This window comes from Zonotrichia leucophrys, chromosome 1 (assembly GCF_028769735.1).
Source record: "Zonotrichia leucophrys gambelii isolate GWCS_2022_RI chromosome 1, RI_Zleu_2.0, whole genome shotgun sequence".
NCBI classification, from domain to species: Eukaryota; Metazoa; Chordata; class Aves; order Passeriformes; family Passerellidae; genus Zonotrichia; species Zonotrichia leucophrys.
The window spans coordinates 16,811,294-16,829,626 of record NC_088169.1 but is presented as its reverse complement, the minus strand read 5'-3'; the positions used below and the strand labels follow the sequence as shown (position 1 = coordinate 16,829,626).

The 18,333-nt window shown below is 39.6% G+C and overlaps 1 protein-coding gene across 6 annotated transcripts in view; it reads right to left on the bottom strand.

The window, feature by feature from the left end:
- SCML2 (Scm polycomb group protein like 2) overlaps nucleotides 1–18,333 on the bottom strand; it is a 73,434-nt gene that overhangs the window by 19,310 nt on the left and 35,791 nt on the right. For all 6 annotated transcript variants that reach the window (XM_064707816.1, XM_064707849.1, XM_064707841.1 and 3 more), the window contains 2 exons: nucleotides 16,776–17,019; nucleotides 4,798–5,048 (listed from right to left, as the gene is read on the bottom strand). In XM_064707816.1, coding sequence (XP_064563886.1) covers nucleotides 4,798–5,048; nucleotides 16,776–17,019 — 495 coding nt within the window. The remainder of the gene's footprint in view (nucleotides 1–4,797; nucleotides 5,049–16,775; nucleotides 17,020–18,333) is intronic.

Below are 18,333 nucleotides of genomic sequence, written 5' to 3'. Positions count from 1 at the left end.
GATAACCAGAGTTCAGAGCACAGCAATTTACAGATTAGTCCATGTGCATTAGTTCTTCTCCACCTGAGGAAAAGAGGATTTTGTTGTAATTTGATTTGGACTGGGTTTAGAAATGTGCACATGGAAGACATATCACAGAATCACAGAATATCCTGAGTTGGAAGGGACCCAAAAGGAGCATTGAGTCAACTCCTGGCCCTGCTCAGGACACCCTAAGAGTCACCTTGTGCTGAGAGCATCCAAACACTTCTCAAGCTCTGTCAGGCCTGGTGTTGTGCCCACTTCCCTGGGGAGCCTGTTCCAGTGCCCAACCACTCTCTGGGTGAAGAACCTTTCCCTGATATCCAACCTAACCCTCTCCTGACACAGCTTCAGGCCATTCCCTCAGGTCCTGTCACTGTCACCACAGAGGAGATCGGTGATGTGTTTTGACATGCTATAAAAATACATCGAAATATAAGAAATAATAAACTGGAGTTTACCACTTTTCCCTTCACCACTTATTCCTACATGAGAACAGATTACTTTTTGACTCTCTTACCTAGCAAAAATTAGGAATGTAAGAGATCACCCAAGGTCTTGACACTGCTGAATGCAGCAGAGACTTTGGCAATGTGGTAAGCATTTACCATTAAAACTGATATATATTGAAGTAAAACTGCAGCTAAGGAAGGCTAAGCCCTCTTCCATTTAGCAGTATTCATTCTCTACACTGGTAGAAGCACCCTATTTTTCAAGTAATGTATTGAAAACCATGTAGAAAGCAATCAGAATATACACCTTCCTAAAAGAAGCAGTGTTTAACTTCTTCACAACACTTAGAAAGAAGAAATAAACTTTCTTCTGAAATCCAGGGCACTTTAAAAAAATTCTGTGCCACTTACATTCCAGAGAAGATAGGTTTGGCTGGGGAAAGTACTTGACAATGTGGCACTGGGTGGAATCACCATGAACATAAGGAATAGACTGCCCAGGCTTGGCACTGCCTGGTGAATGAGGTAGCACAGAACCAAGCAGTGATGTACTTGTCAGGAACTGAGCATTTATCTTAACACTGGGTGACAGAAAAATCTCCATCCTTAATACTGAGAAAGAAAATGCACTTGGGAAGACTGAGGTTTTGATCTGAAGTGCAATATTCCTCAAGGCCCCCTCTAGCAGGGATTCTTGCAGTGGGGCAGTTTTCTTTTACCATGCTAAAAAAATACCCATTTTTTGTATTGATATTGGTCAAATTGAGGGAAAAGATGAGGGAAATGGGGGAAAATACAGGAATGAAAACAAAATACAAACACTAAACTAAGAGGAACCATCCACTCTCCACACCAATGCACACATGGTGAGACTAGCTGGCTGTTTCCTACCTTCTCCCTCTGAAGGGAATATAGCACATTATGCTTGCTCAGCTGAGGCTCTCATTTTGCAGCCCCCCATGATGGGCAGTGTTGTTTCATGAGACAGGCCACAATCCCAGCAGGGCTGGGCACACTGGCTTTGTCTGGCTGGCCCCTGGCAGCTGGGAGGGCACCAGCTCTGTCTGCCTGCAGAGAGCAGGGCTCACAGCTCATACCACCAGGACAACACCCTCATGCTCAAAACCTCTTTTTTGTGGAGTTGAATTTAGGGCTGGTAGCCACACTCAGACCAAGAGGTTTTCTCAAGAAATTCTGAAAGGAATTCTTTGCATTGTTATGCAAAGTGCACTTTTAAAATATAATAAAAAAAGAGATGTACAGAGGTTCCTTCTTTATTATGGAAGAGTAAAAACATACAGTACAAGCTGTGAGAAACAAATGAAAAACAAAATCCAACATGCATCTCATACTTACAGAGCTTAGAAAAAATTTAAATAAAGGAGGAAAATGATGCAACAGCTCAACATTTCTAGCTGTATAATAAAAGTTAGTATCTGCAAAATGATAAATACTGCAACATAACAAACCTAAAAGGGCAAAGAAATTCAAACAACTCTGCAGAGAGACAGGCATATACCCATGTCCCTAAAAACACCAAACAGCCAGCTCACACTTGAAGCACAACCATTTAGTGCAACATCTGGAGAGGGATTTTTTTTTTTGCATCAGTGTGGGGGGGGATGGGTGGATGGAAGAAAAAAAACCACTTTCAAGCCTCTAGGCACACACCACTTGCATATTTGCATACATTCTGTGAGGTGTACAGGCTGTATGGCTGCACTTCATGTCAGACACACCCTGTCTGCAGAACTCCCACAAAGCCCCATTTCCTCTCTTTACCCTTATGCTAACAGGTGTAACAGTCCAAAGAAAAGTTTGCACATATGTCTAACATCTTGGCAATTTAACCACTTACCAAAGCAATAACAGCCTTCTGTGAGTTCTCAAAAGGAGCTAATTTTTCAAGTTTTTAATGCTAAAGTTAACAAAGTAAAAATCTCAAGTTAGATGTATCAAACCTAGATTTTGCAAAACCTCTCTGTTGCCTGGTCCCACAAATGAAATCAGGAGTGCATAGAGGTACCTCAGACTTGCTGCCTCAGCACAGGGTATGTCAGCACTAACACCCATTCCCCAAACAGTACCTGCAAGCACTTCACACAAACCAGGTGTCAAATGCTCCAAGCAGACACTTTCAGGGCAGGGCCTCTTCTAAAGGCAAGGTGCCTCCATCTACTGCTTCAAAACATAGACAAAGCCTCTCCATTTCTTTTTAATGAGAGCTAAAGGACAAAATCCTTACATGCAAGTGCACATCCTGCAACACCTCAGTAAGACCTTAAGGTATGACAGTCCTGTGTTCAATGGTGTCCTTTAAAGCCCTGTCCAGACTTACAAAGAGCACCCCACCCACCAGCTAAGCCTGGATAGGAGCTCCTTTCTCCTCTTTAATCCCTGTCACTGTGCATTTTTATACACCAAATAAGAGAGAAACAAAACTGGAGACCAATTCCATCAGTTTGGATGTCTGACTGCAAGGGGCAGGCAGCAGAGAAGAGTGCTCAGCTTTCAATTTATGGTCCCCAAAATATTTTTTTACCTTGTGATCATCATTTCAATGAAGTGCTGCTTCCAGTTTCATACTAGAGCTTCCAGCTATGCTCTAGTAATGTTACTTCACTAGCACTTCACACAGATCAGCACAGTCACTGGAAAGGAGAATCCCCCCCTTGCCATTATTCCACCTCTTCCCAAGCATCATTAGGAACAGATCCCACAGCCCACAGTGTTATAAACTGGAGGAGAAAAGCCCCAAGACTTCTACTCTTAGATTCTTGTTTGGAGGAAAGGGGAATGAACACAAAAAAAACCCCAAAAAAACACCAGGAAAAAGCACTGCCCCCCACCTCCTCACTAGTGCTAATGCAAAGCAGGAAGGAGCACAAGGAGAGACTCAAACTGCCTGAGGAAAGACATTGCAGGATTGCTACTCTTCTTGGACAGCCTGCTGTGCCTGAGCAAGCCTCAGAAAATAGACTGCACTTCCATGGCAATTCAAATTGCCCTAAGTCTGCCCTGCTGTGATCCTATTCTTCCTTGCAACAGCTGTAGCATTTGTGCTTTTTTTGGGCTGGAGCAGACAAAGAAGGAAGTAGGAGGGATGGATGCTGTGCTAGCTGTCTACCAGCTGAGCTCCCTGAACTGGCTCACTTGGAGATTGTTAATCTGCCAGTGTTGCTGGCAGTGGCAGTGGGGTGAGGGGACAGCAGTTCCAGTGTGCACCTGAGCAGAGAGCTGCAGTGTGTGCCTGAGCAGAGCTGTGTGCCTGAGCAGAGCTGCAGTGTGTGCCTGAGCAGAGCTGCAGTGTGTGCCTGAGCACAGAGCTCCAGTGTGTGCCTGAGCAGAGCTGCAGTGTGTGCCTGAGCAGAGCTGCAGTGTGTGCCTGAGCAGAGCTGTGTGCCTGAGCAGAGAGCTGCAGTGTGTGCCTGAGCAGAGCTGCAGTGTGTGCCTGAGCAGAGCTGTGTGCCTGAGCAGAGAGCTGCAGTGTGTGCCTGAGCAGAGCTGCAGTGTGTGCCTGAGCAGAGCTGCAGTGTGTGCCAGAGCAGAGCTGTGTGCCTGAGCAGAGCTGCAGTGTGTGCCTGAGCAGAGAGCTGCAGTGTGTGCCTGAGCAGAGCTGCAGTGTGTGCCTGAGCAGAGCTGCAGTGTGTGCCTGAGCAGAGAGCTGCAGTGTGTGCCTGAGCAGAGCTGCAGTGTGTGCCTGAGCAGAGCTCCAGCAGAGCTGAAGCTGGAGGCAGCTGCCAACCCTGCAGGTCTGACTCAGCTGGGCAGGGAGAAAGGCATCATGCCTTTCAGACCAGGACAGAATTAGGCCCACATCTGGAGAAAAAGAAGCTTCCTGCTTCATGCTAGTAGAAGCTCCAGGATTAGGGAGTATCCACAAGGTACATTTGGCAAATCCAGCTGTATGCTTAAAAAGCTTAAATTACACAATAAAGTCCCCACTGTTTTTAATTCTGTATTTCTAAACCTGAAAAAAAAAAAAAAAAACAAAAAATGCAAGCTATATATATGGTTCAGTAACAAACTAACCCAAACTAAAAAGCTTAAATGCTTCCCTGTTTCTCTACTTCAGAATAGCATTTTTCAACACCGATTACTCACCCATAAATACAACAGTAATCTTGTTTGGGAATAAAATAATCCACAGGATTTTATACTAAAATATTCCAGAAGAGCTATTCTAAACTTTTTCTTGCAATCAGTTGCTGAAAATAGTAAAGCCCTGAAGGCTGAAGAGAAGATAGAAAATTAAGTGATAATAATAAAAAAATCTCACTGCAAAATTCTGCAATATAAAATAAAGTAGTAGATAAGGACTAACCTTTTTTCCAGGTTTTAAACTTTTTTTCCTTGTTTTAAGATTTTCAGTATGAGAGGTGCTTTTTGTCAGGGGGATATTTTTAGGAGACCTGCCCTTCTTGGGAACTGCAGACTGTCCAGGGGGTTTGCCCCGACCTGGTTTCCTGCCCCGCTGCGCTGGAACTGGAGCAGATTTCTGTGGAGACTGCATTGAACGCCGGGTCACTTTGGAAGGGGAAGATTGGATTTTTGCACTGCTCTTTGTAATGGAAACTGAGGAAAAACAAAAACAAAAGGGAAGGGGGGGAAAACCTCAAAATGAACAATGGAAAGCAACTTTTCTAACAAAGGCTTAAAAAAATAAAAGTGTACTACACAATTTACATTGTAAAATGAATATACTTTTTACTTTGAACTTAAGTAGTTGGCATGAAACTACAGAACTTCATTGACGCCAAAGACAGAACTCTTTGTACCCATTCTTTTACAGGGACTTTCCTAAGAGAAAAACATTCAAATAAAAATTGGGAAAAAACCCCAAGAATTAATCCACTCACCTTATAAATGCTTCCCATAATTTAATTACAGTATTTATAAAGTGCCATTCATCAAGAAGGCCTTCAAAAATACTTCACAAATTATACAGCTTACAATACATCCCTTTTCCACTAAGAGCAGCTTCCACAACTACAAGACATGCAAACTACTTCTAGGGAGCTACAAAACAACTTTGAGCAGCAAAGAAAATCATCCCAGTGACAAGAAGAAACTGATGACAGGCAAAATGTCTTTAATGAGTATTTGTCTGAGATGCTGGTTTAGAAAGTTAAGCTCACATAACCATACCCAGATTTTTCTGCCTGGTGCCATTTTGAAGACAGAATTCCAAAACTCAAACATAAAGTATCATTTTTCTTCATTCTTAACACTGAAGTGGTTTTCTCCCATGAGATGGGTTAATCTCTCCAATTCAATATGGGATCCCAACAGATATCCACTTGGATATGTTCCAATATGCAGATGCTGTGATAGCATTATAATCTTGTGTGACGCTCTAAGATGTAACCAGATTTCATTACATTAAAACTTCCTAGTGAACAGGTCTTTTCCACCCAACTCACTCTCCTCTCAAATAATGATGGTTTTATTTTAACAATTCCCTTCCCAAAGGACAGATTAGAGCACCAAAAGGATGCCAAACAGAACATGAGGATATACCCTCAATGAACCTGCTACAGCAGCACCTGTGGCCAACAAAAAGCAAATATTAAGCCCCTGTGGCTGACAAATACTCCATTCTGTTGGCCCAACTGCTGGCAGGCAAGGCAGATGTAGAAATTGCAGGACAGGTAAGTAGAAGATGAAACAGGGGAATTTTTTGACATCAAACCACCTTTGCTGAGAGGTATGGGAAAGAAACACACAACATATTTGAAGTAATTTGAAACCTTTACACTAAAATCAGACAGCTTTCTAGTGTCAGACTGCCCCTATCACAGCCTTTTGCATCTTGCTGATCATGAAATTCATGTGATTCACCCAGCCTTAAAAACCATAAACTTAATGTGACATAAGTTAGAGAAGTATTGCAAGTTAGAGTTAAAGCAGGCTTTGACTGTGTAGGCTATCAGTACCTGACTCAAAGCACTAATTCATACTGGAAATGGAGCATAGGGGGCTGTTAATTCTGGATTTTTGTGAAATTGGAACCTTCTTCCCTGAAAATATTTGTATGTTGAAGCTTTCTGGTAAGCAAGTAAAACAAAAAATAAAACATAAAGATACTTTTGAAATAAGAGATTGAGAAAATAAAATATTTAAAGATTGAGTAACAATTTTAATGTCAAGCTCTATGAATCATATTCAACTTAACATTTCCAGCACCTTGCTTTACAACTGTTCCTTTAACCCTGTATCTTTATTCAGGAGTTAACTGTTATTAAGTATTTGCAATAGAAAATGTCACTATTTTCAAATTCACTAAGATTAAATACACACTGCACACAGATTTCTTATAAAATACAAGTACTACTGACACACATTTCTAAAGCAGTAGGAGCATTTACATACATTGCTATTTGCTTGATTCAGTTACTAATCTAATATTCCCTAATGGCACTTCAGAAGAAATCTCTTCATTATGGCTGGTTGCAATCCTAATACATCAAATGCAGACCTGATATCCTGAGGTATCTGAGAAGGACCACCTTCTGGATGTACAAAGTGACCACTTTCCTTTTATTTATGTATGCCAAAACATCTTTTCATATGCGATGACAAAGTAAGATGAACAGAATTTTAACCAAATGCTGGCACAGCATTACTCTTATGTTCCTGAACTGCTGAATGGCAACTCACGTTAAGCTGTGTGTCTGGAAAGCAAAACAATATCAACTGTATGCTGTACAATGCAATACTACATATTATACTTAAAGCAATATGAATGCAGCTATTTGATTTATTTGGGCCACACAACTATGCATAGAACAAAACAATCATGACCTCGGAAAGAAATGTTGTTTAACAAATTCTTTGTGCTTCTGCCTATGGTGAAATCCAGCAAATGCATTTCTAGTCTCCCACAGTAAAGACATAGCTGTTGTTAAATACACACTACTTTCAAGTCAACAGGTTCTAGGAGCACAGGTATGAGTTTTGGACACTGGGCAATCCCTACTCCCTTCCAGAAGGACATTTACCAGACAAAGAGTAACAATGCAAACAGCTCCAGCCACTTCCTGCTGCCCTCTTGAACCACACACATCAAGCACTACCTTATCTCAGCATCTTCCTACCTGCATATGCCAAAGGACCAAATATGAGCAGCATTAACCATTAAGGGGATGGGGGGAATCAGGTCCCACTTGGTATTTTTCCTTCTGCCTAGGGCTGAAGCTGTTTTTTTTTTAATAGGCAGGACTGCAACAAAGCCCATGCTGCCTGGGCAGCATCCCAGAGATAGCAGCAAATGAGGAAGCTGCTATTTGCATTTGTTGATTTAAGAGAGGATGGGGGGAGCACAAGGGAGTGGGAGACTGCTAAAGTAATTCCCATATTGTCTGCAGGCTGTACTGACAGTGATCATCAGTCACCTGCTCATACTTCCCTCACCCCGGCCTTCAGAGGCAGACCAAAGGTTACACTGGGTCACAGGATCTGGGGGAAATGAAAAGACATGCAAAATCAAGCAGCCAACCCACTGCATCTGTAGACAGAGTTATCCCCACTAGGCCACATGTTCCAAAAACTAAGACACTTTAATAGTCTCATGAGAACTTGTTAAAATATAACGATGAAGAGAATAGAGAGGAAAAATGCCAAGCTCTGCTTGCAATTACTGCAGTATTTAGCCGGGATATTTACAACCAAAAAAGCACATTTGCCTTTTGAGGATGCTGCTTTGCATCACAAAGGCTCTCTCATTTGCACAAGCAAAATCAAGCATTTGTGTCATGTTGCTCATCTACAGAAATATCCGCCATTCCAGTTTCAGGAATGGGATGCATTGCATGTCTTTCCTTCCCAAATATCTTGTTTAGAGCCAAAACCTCTACAGACACCCTGAATAACTGAAGAACAGAGGTCACACTACACAGATACACTTTACCATAGAAATGTCAGCAACTAAGCAGCACTTCCAGAGTTCACAGAGCTCCAGTGATACTGCCACATTTGTGTGGGCTATAGGTACCTAGCCCTTCATGCAGCTCACAGCTTTCATGCTTCCAAATACTTCTCTTTCAAAACATTCTTTCTTTCCTCCCTCAAACGGTTCTGTGAGAATCCCAACACCTGGGAACTTTGCATTTAATATAACAGAAACCTCAAATCCTGTATTTTGGAACTCACAACCTGGAGATGCACGGCCACAACTCAGTCCCTCGCTGAAACAAGCAGATCCACTGCAATCAACTGAGCCCATTTGCATGATAAGGACCCAAAAGGTTACACCTCACATAAGGGCCAAATTCTGCTTGCAGAAACAGAAAAATTTCCCACACACAGGTAGAACTGCAAGATTGACCCCAGAATGTTATCATCAAGATCTCTTGCCAGAATAAGTAACATATTTAAGACAACTGTGAAATCTGAACCTACTGAAACCTCCAGTACTTGGGAAGGGGATGGAACAGATGACAGCTCAAAAGCCTGAATTCTCATGCAATTCTAATTAGTAAAATTCCCTCAAATAATCAGCAGTGACAGTTTCACTCCATGTTTTTATGGAAAGCAGGGGAAAAAAAAGGTTCAGATTTGTAATATTTAAACATTATAAATCTCCCATTCGGTTAGTGCCACAGAACAGAAACTACAAGACAAGACTTCAAACAACTGATGGGAAATTACACAAAGGAAGGTAGGGGCTCACTGCTGTGCATTCTGTGAACACAGAATTGCCACCTGAGGTGAAGGTGCCAATTAGGCCAGTAAAAAAAAGTAGCTCACTTTTTAAATCAGATTTTCTTTCAAGAGATAAATTATTCTATTTGTACTGTAGTATTGTTCCTATGCCCTGCTAATATATAAACCCAATGTTTTTCTGAGAATATAAAAGAAAATTGGTCCTTCTGTCACGTACAGACAAAAAAAAAAGAGGCAAAGAGGTTTAGCAACTTACCCTAAATCCATGTGAGCATTCCACAGGAGAAGTAATGGAAACATATCTGCTGAGTTCTAGCCTGGAGTTTTAACTATAAAACTAACCTTCTTTAATACAGTCAGTTATTATCATGATAGTTTTGACAACTGGCAAAGGAAGTGGAAAAGATTAGCAATTTTTTCAAAACAGCTTACTGCCAAGGATTATAAAAATTTATGTCCTTATGTCTCAATTGAACAACAGAGCCATACAAAAGCATAACTATCTGTAATACATTCCACCTCTTCCTATCTGTGTTTGGATGACTGGTCATGAGGTAGTTGTGAGATACTAATTGATATGTAGCTATGATACAAAATCAGGTATAAGTCAATATTCTGCTATCTAAAAAGCAACATCACACTTGGAAACTTACAACATCCACCTTGGCAAGACATGGACACTACAGCTTGAAACTTTCTTCTTTCTAGATTTTAGTTTCTGTTACCAATATAACAAAAGAAATAAGAAGTCTCTGTCTTTGTGAAAATTTTTAGCCTACCTTACACAGGACTGAAAGGCAAAATGGAGACTCCCAAGCAATGTAAGACAGAAACAGATGAAAGAAAAAAAAGCATTCCTCTCCCAGTGACCTCCCCAGGCAGCACTGCAGCACCTGCAGTCCCTCAGTCCTTCACCCCCATGCCCAGTCTGCCACACTTTCAAGAGGCAGGCAAGCCAGCCCCTAGAAGCCACCACTGAAAATATTCAAGATCCATCAAAACCCACTACTAACCAAGATCATACTCATCACTTCCAAAAAAATCAAATTCTATGAGCTAAGATGGGGCAGAGAGTATGTGGGACTTGTGGGGTTACAGGCAAAACAGAAGGAAGACTCCTGGAAGATCTTTTCAGTTAGTCCCCAGAAACCAAGAACTGTGAAAAGCCAGCTTCTGGTCTCATCCTTCAACAAGAATTGTCACTGCAACCACACTAGCAAAAAAACCTAAACCAGACAAACCCCTACAAAAAAACTCCTATACTTTGTTGATAATTTGGAAGGAAGGAAGACAAGGAAGAGAGCAACAAGGTAACTCAAACTATCAAAACAGCATCAACTTGAGTTACCTGAATGAACTTAGATGTGCTGGTGATGAATCTGTCAATAAGCCCAGCAAAGCCCAGCTCTACAAATTAGGTACAAATTTAACAACCTGACTTTTGATCCCATCATTACTGATTCTGCCCTGGTTTTGCCATTATTTTTCCCCAAACAGCATAAACAGGATGAAAGGTAGGCCCAAAATGACAGAATACAATGCAACAAGCTTCCAGGGAAGAAAAAAGAGACACAGAGCAGGGACAGTACAATGCAACAATTTGTTTTGTCTCAGCTTGTGAATGACAGCACTGATACTCTGGACATTGCTTATAGCTACTAACACAGATCTGGAAAAAACTCAATCACATCCACTAGTAGGGCACCACAACCATGGCTGTGGCTTGGCACACCTGGGTTAGTAACCCTTTACTGCTTGGTCCCCACAGGAATAGGGTGTTTTATTACTCAAGCTGCAGGTGGGAGGTCTGTACAGTAGTACAACTTTCTGTTTAGACTATACTGAGATACCTGCAGCGTCCATAAGACTCAAACAAGAGAATATAAAAAGTCCACGCAGCAGTCAAAAATACATGTGTTGGAGTACTTCCAATTTACAAGAAAATTACAATTACCTTATAAATAAACATGGTAAGATGACAGGGAATCCAGACTTACAATAAGGTCACATCTCTGGGAAAGGCAAAACCTTTATTCTTTCTTAAGTGATTAGTGCCCTGTGGCAGCACTATCCAAGCCTTGCTGCAAGATGTCAAGAAACATTAATACCAAATAAAAAAAGCTTAACATTTGAGAGAATGTGGCAAATCAGGTTTTAGCCTGAAGCACTGAGGAGTTTTTCATGTACAATTCTGAAGACAGCATAAATCTGCTTACTGTGTGTGCCTGACTTAACTACTGTGATCTGCTCATGAAGAGAAGCTGGCTGCACTGACAGGAAAATAAAACCTCCAGCAGTATGAAATTTTACCACTTCACTTTTTTTTTCTTTAATGAAACTTATTTACCATGCTTATCTGATTTTTTAAACATCAGAGTATTTGCACATCTTACTATAGCTCTGTATAAAGTTTCAACGCTTCTTTTGTTTCATCTGCAAACAGGGCAAATCCTTAGGTTTGTACTGATGTTGCACATTTGTGCACAACTCAACTGAAAACATAACAGAGCTTATTTTCACATAATTTCATCAACAACAGAGACCATCTCTAGTCTGGCTCAGTAAAATCTGCACAAAGTAAACATTGAGAAAATGACTGAAAATGAAATAAAACTAAGAAATCATAAAACAGACAAATAAGATATTTTTAAATCTCTGCTTGAATTTGTACTGCTCTTTTGCTGCAAACAGTTTTAGAAGGAGACCTTTAACATCAACATGCTGATTAGCATAATGAAAGAAGATTGCTCTCACTGCCAATAAATGCACTAAATTAGGAAAAAAGCAATGATGGGACATAGAGTGGAAGAGAGGGAGACAGGAGAGTGAAAGAAAGAATATGACTAATGGTAAAACCTACACTGTATCGTGGTTTTGGTTGGTTTTTGAAATTTATTTTATCATCTTCCTTTGGCCTCCCAAATTTTTAGAGCACAGAGAGCAGTTCCAACTTTTTGAGTTCTTTGCATCACCTTTATCCTTCAAAAATCCAGCTTCATAAGGCTGGGGGGATCATGAATATGTGGTAACTGATCCCCTTCTTTCTGTTCACATCTAAATGATAGATAATTCTTAATACTGAAATCAATCTTTGCAGGGGAAACTACTTATTGTTTCCCACATGGCTTGTCCCCAGTTGTTCTTTTGTTTTCCCTCTTTTATGAAAAAGGTTTTACTTCTATTATAAATAAAAAGGTGGGCTGCCTAAGTAACTGCCATTTACATGTAATAACTAAACAGTAAAATAAATTTATACAGAAACAGCAAATAGAAATTGTTCTGACAATCTCCAGTCACCTGCTGCTTACTTCAATCATAAGCCTCAACAAGCTACAAAGCAATACATGAATATCAAGAATATTCTTGGGTTTAGTAACAGATTTCTATTATTCAACAGAGTAAAGTAAAAATTACAATCTATTGTGGTTAAATAGAAAAGTACAATACATTTGGCCTAGAAAAAGTGAATAAAAAACCATGCAGAAGATATAAAACTTTAAAATCCTTCTTAAAGTATATCAAAAGCATAAGTTACATGGACCCAAGAGATGACCAAATTTTATAATGAACAAATGCAGAAGGTAACACTAAAACGACAAGACTGAATTTATTTTGCATTCATACTCACTCCAAGGAAGCACACAATATCAGTATATGTCCAAAAATCCCAAATATCAATTAATGAATAATCATGGAAGGAACAGAAAACAGAAAGCACCACTATGTCACTAAATTTCCATATATTGTGCACTTCTGGATCCAGTGGCTCAAAAATGCTGTAAGTGAAAAGGAAACAGTACAGAAGAACAAGGGTGATCAGAGGAATAAAACTGACTCCTGAACAACACCAAAATCTTCTTGTACAAGTACTGGAAGTACAAGAACTTGTTTCAGTACAAGAAACCAAGGACAACAAATGAAACTACCAGCAAGGAAAAGGAATTTTTCCTTTTCCACAAAAAATATACTCAAGTAGAGAATATCTTATGCTTTAGGTGCTAAAAAGGATGTTGTAGGTGCTAAAAGTTCAGATGGCTCCAGTATATAACAGAACAGGTTAGATCAAGTTCCTCCCCTTTTATGCTGAGTACCTGAGAAAGCAATCAGCATAAAAGCATTATTCTGGGCTTGGAAGGACCATGGCTGCAGATGGACAGACACGAGGAACACTTGAGCAAACCTGTCTCCTATGTGCTTATAATTTTCTTCAGACATCTGCTTTCAGCCAGTGCTGGAGGAAACCTTCAAGAGCAGATGGTCCTTCGATGGTCCAGCACAGACCAGTGTCAATCTCTTTCATCAGGTACTTTTCACAACACTGGTTGTGTTTTTTAATCTTCTCTAAAAGACATTTAAATGTCCAAGTGACACAGAGAAAACAATCTACTGCATCCTTAAAATACCAACCTTGAGGCAGCGGGCCAAGCCAACACCCAGCACTGAAGGCAAACCATACATGACCAATTAGTACTATTGGAGACATTTCTAATGACACAAACTACAATGATAGCATAAATATTGAATGGTACATTGCATACCACTGTGCACATATCCTGACATGCAGCCAGGTCCACTGAAGTCACACCTTCTGATAAGGACCAAAGACAAAACACAAATATTAGGGCCTGAAGGCTATCAACAGCTGGTCCAAAACAACTTTTCACCTAACATCTCTGTATTATCTTTTATCTTACTTCATGAGCCAATACCAATGAGAGGTACAGAAGATACAGTTGCAAAGAGTAAAAATAACACATAATCTGGCCTGAATAAGCCACATTCTAGAAGCCTGCTTTTAAACACCTCCCATGGCAGAGTTCCCTACATTCTCTCTGGGCATCCTAAAAGGCAAAGACAGCAGACAGCTGAAACACAATCTTCTCTAATTTGCATACTGTCTCCCTTACTGCATTTAATCTCTCTTTCAAAAGGTTAAATGAGACCCCAAAATACATCTCATGGCAAGAAATTGTTGTCCAAGGTATGAATGAAATTTAAAGCATTGTTTTTCTCTTTCATACTAAGACTGCAGGATATTGGCTTTGCATGTTTACTAAAATCTGAGGCATTCTTTTTCAGCCCTCTAAGTAGTGATTTAACACATTTAAGTGCTTTCAGCTTTACAAAAATCAAGAATACTTTTCATATTCACTCTGGAATTCAAGCCACTCTTAAATCAATTATTTTCACTTTTTATTGCAGAAATTCAAGCCAGAAATACTGAGGTAACCAGCAGGAAAAAGGTCCAGACCAAAATAACATTTCAATACTCCAAGGAAATTCCTACAATGTAGTACCTGTAATATTTTCTCCCTTAACAGGAATAATTAATGTTAGTATGATGTAATGAAGAATCCTGACAACATCATCATATTTCTGAATTTAAACAACTTGATTGTACTCTCCTTGAAGCTATTATTTAAATCTTAATAAAGGACTGTCATTGCAGTTCTTTAGTGGCTCCATAGCAATCAAATAACAGTGAAAAAACTAAGGGCAAAAAATATTTCATCCAGATATGTAAATTCAACAAGTGTGTATAACACATACAAACATAAAATAAATAAAAATAACAACACAAAGCAAAATAGAAATAACTATTTATGCTCAGAATGCTGGAAAAATGAATACACAATTTCAATAAAACTGCAGTTAACTTTGGCCTCACTTTTGGAAACAAAAATAAAAACCACTCCAGCCTGCGCCTCTCTGCACTCAGTTTCTATTACATGTCCAAAATTGTCAATTTTAACTACAAGTCTGTAAGAACCCTGCTTCAGATTTTATTAATGCCTGGAGTGTTTTTGTTTCTCATTACAAAGCAATAGTATCCTAACTGGATAGGTATTTCAAGTCTGAATTTTGTTTGGCTTATTACCTGAAGAACTGGATTACATAACCAGCTTTACTCATTGTCAAACAACCTTGAGCTCTATCAAGACTAGTCAGGCAAGAAAAAATTCTGGATGTCTTACCTGAAAATATCACTGGCTTTCCAGTGTGAAATTGGAGTAGACTAAACAATTTAGCAATATTCTTTCCAGAAGATGAAATTGGACTCAGTAATCTAAACTGTCACAAAAATATGTTTTAAACTTCTATGCCACTTATTTACACAGCCCCTCTTGTGTATCACAGAATGGGCCAGGTTGGAAGGGACCACAGGGGTCACCTGGTCCAGCCTCCCTGCTCAAGCAAGGTCATCCCAGAGCACAGGGCTGTGTCCAGACAGCTCTGGAATATCTCCAGGGAGGGAGACTCCACAACTTCTCTGGGCAATCTGTTCCAGTGCACAGTCACCCCTACAGTAAAGAAATAACTAGCTTAAGTGTAATAACACACCTCGTTCATGATCTCCCAAGACAAGGTCAACCTTCTGAAGAAGCTGAGAAAGACACTTTAGAGATTGGGAGCACAGAAACATTAAGACTAAGGTCAGTGTGGTACCTATTAGATGACTTCTGATCCAATGTCCATCATCCTCACCTGCCTTTCCCCTTCTCTCTCACTGCACATCATTTTGGGCAGTACAGCTACACAGAGTTACTCCTCTGCTGAAATCTGCCAGAATGGACTAAACACGATTCCAGGTACTATGACCCCTGGCAGCAACTTCAGACAGGTGAGAGCAAGGATGCAGAGATGCCATTAGCTAATTCCAGCTAGATTTTCCACACAGTTCTTGATCTGCTAGCAAAAGACTGAGAAAAATAACAGGGATGAAAAGGCCAGGAAACATTACTAATTCTTGCCTTCTTGCTTCTGTTCCTTTCCTACTTCCACATGAGAGTTCTGTGACACCAATCTATTTGTTCCTTACTCATCTAACACCAGCTATGAAAAGTCTCACTGCAAACAAATCATTCTGGTTAATAAAGAAATTAATTAAAATATTATTCCCCTCCTTCAAACCTCTCTTCCTGACATTTTTTTTATGAGATGAGGATAGAAAAGCTCAAACAATTTTACAGAAAAGCCCTACACTACAGAAACCTGACAAGCAGTCCCATAGTAGCAAAGGGACTATACTGAGGGACATCCCTCTTCATGCTATTTCCCTTCTTTCTAAGGTAGAGAGTTATTCATTATAAAGCAGCCATTAGTTAAAGAGACACTATCACCTGATCAAAAAACATCCCTAAAGGCAAGAGGATGACAAAGCATTCAGAATAGGCAGCTGCAAGACAGAATTTTGTGAGTATGAAGGAAGAAATATTAAATATATCATTTAGACCTGCAATCATCAAAGAAGTAAACACTACTTTACTTTACTTAGCATAACATAAAGTGCTGCAGCAGCCAATATATTAGTATCACTAAACAGGAGCATGTATCTATCAATAATACAAACAGCAAATCTAGTTCAAGATTCTTTATAAGCACATAAAAATTAGAGGTCATCAGAAGCCCTCCTGACAGTATGAAATAAAACATGTTCCCAGAGATGCTACAAACGGGTAAAAACTGTTTCCCAGCAATTTCTATTAGCTTTAAGCTGCATAAAGAAAACAACATTTCATCCTCATCTGCTACTCACAAATCAAATCTTCAGTCTTATCTGCATACAGCCAGCTGGTTTTTAAAATTCTGCTGTAATTGAGGAGAAAAACAATTAAGCAATATTATTAGTCATCTTACCATTGTTCCCTGGTGGTTGTAATGCATCTCCTGTCAAGCTACACCATCCGACTGGGAAAATATCTCGAGAATCACACCTGCACCAATAGTCAAATGCTCCTCTCCAACCATCAAATGTAACAAAAACTTCATCTCCTTTAACATCTCCAATGGTTGCTGGGCAAATCAGGTATGGGTTCTTCCTATCTATAGCTTCTAGTTTCATTCCAACTTTAAAGCAGTTTGGCACAGGTTTTGGTGGCTCCTACAAAAATAAACAAGGTAGAATATTTGTATTTCTATGACCTCTTGAAAAAAACCCCAAAACTAAGTAACAGCCCCTTTTTTTCCCCCAACATTCTTACTATTTACAGTCACCACTCTCAGGAAGCTATAGAAACATATTCAAGGAAACTCAGTGGAATTTTAAATTTGCCTTTGCTCTTCTGCACAACAAAAATCTTCATTCTATTCCCCCAAAACACAGCTGGGATAATTAGCAAAATTCTCCATGACAGAAACACTCTGATAAAAGTATTTACATAAGCAATAGGTTGCAAACAATACATTATGTCTGGGCAGCAAGACAGCCAAGACACTAAAATGAAATTATTACATGCTAATAAAGAAGTGGTTTGCAGAGCACGGATATTTCTGGGGACTGATAACTGTCTGGTAAAAGCTTTACCTCTCAATTAATCCATGAAAAATTCATTAGCATTGGACATTATTTATAGGCCTCTGTTAACTCACTTGGCCTTAGACCAATTCCAAGTGGACAAAAGAAAAACAAAAATCAAGTGAATGTGACTGGTGTAGGTGTACCTCCACAGCAGGAGTTGTGATCTGACAGAACACAAATTACCACCTCAGCCTCAAGAACCTTATTATCCAAGCCCATCTCAGATGTGCTGCAGGCTAGCACAGAGAAGCATGGCTCATCATGCCTCAGAAAATTTATATTATCTTATCTAAAAAAAATTATAATTATATGAAGTTAAGAGCAAATGATGTGATTGCAGGCCTAAACCCAACTGTTGGATTTGCTGACGTACTTCTCAGTATCACTCTCAGTATCCAAAAAGAACACACTCACTATGACAACAGGGTTTTATCTCCTCAACAAAAAACTGAGCCAAGCCATTTTAATATTACTGTTATTTTTATATAATTTTCCATATTTCAAAGTAACTTACTCAAGAGTCATGTTTAAAGAACTGAATGGCTTTTTCTGCTATTTTCAACTACTTTCTCACTGCATTTTAAATGATGAGTGTGTGCCCAATGAAAATGTTTAACAAAACCTTTCCAAGCACTACTGTATTCCAATGGGTCTCATTCCCCATTAATTTTTTTTACTCCAGTGCACATTCACACAACTACAGTGCTGTTAAGAAATGTGATATGCATTTTATCTAAAATCCATGAGACAAAAAATGAGCAAACACGATTTTTCTAAATAACACACCATACTTTGAAGTCTCAGCTCAGGAAAAGAAATGGCCCTCTCTAAGGACTAGAAGCAGATTCCTTTCTGTCTAGTTCCATAGCATGTCAATCCAGTTCAAAGTAATTTTAA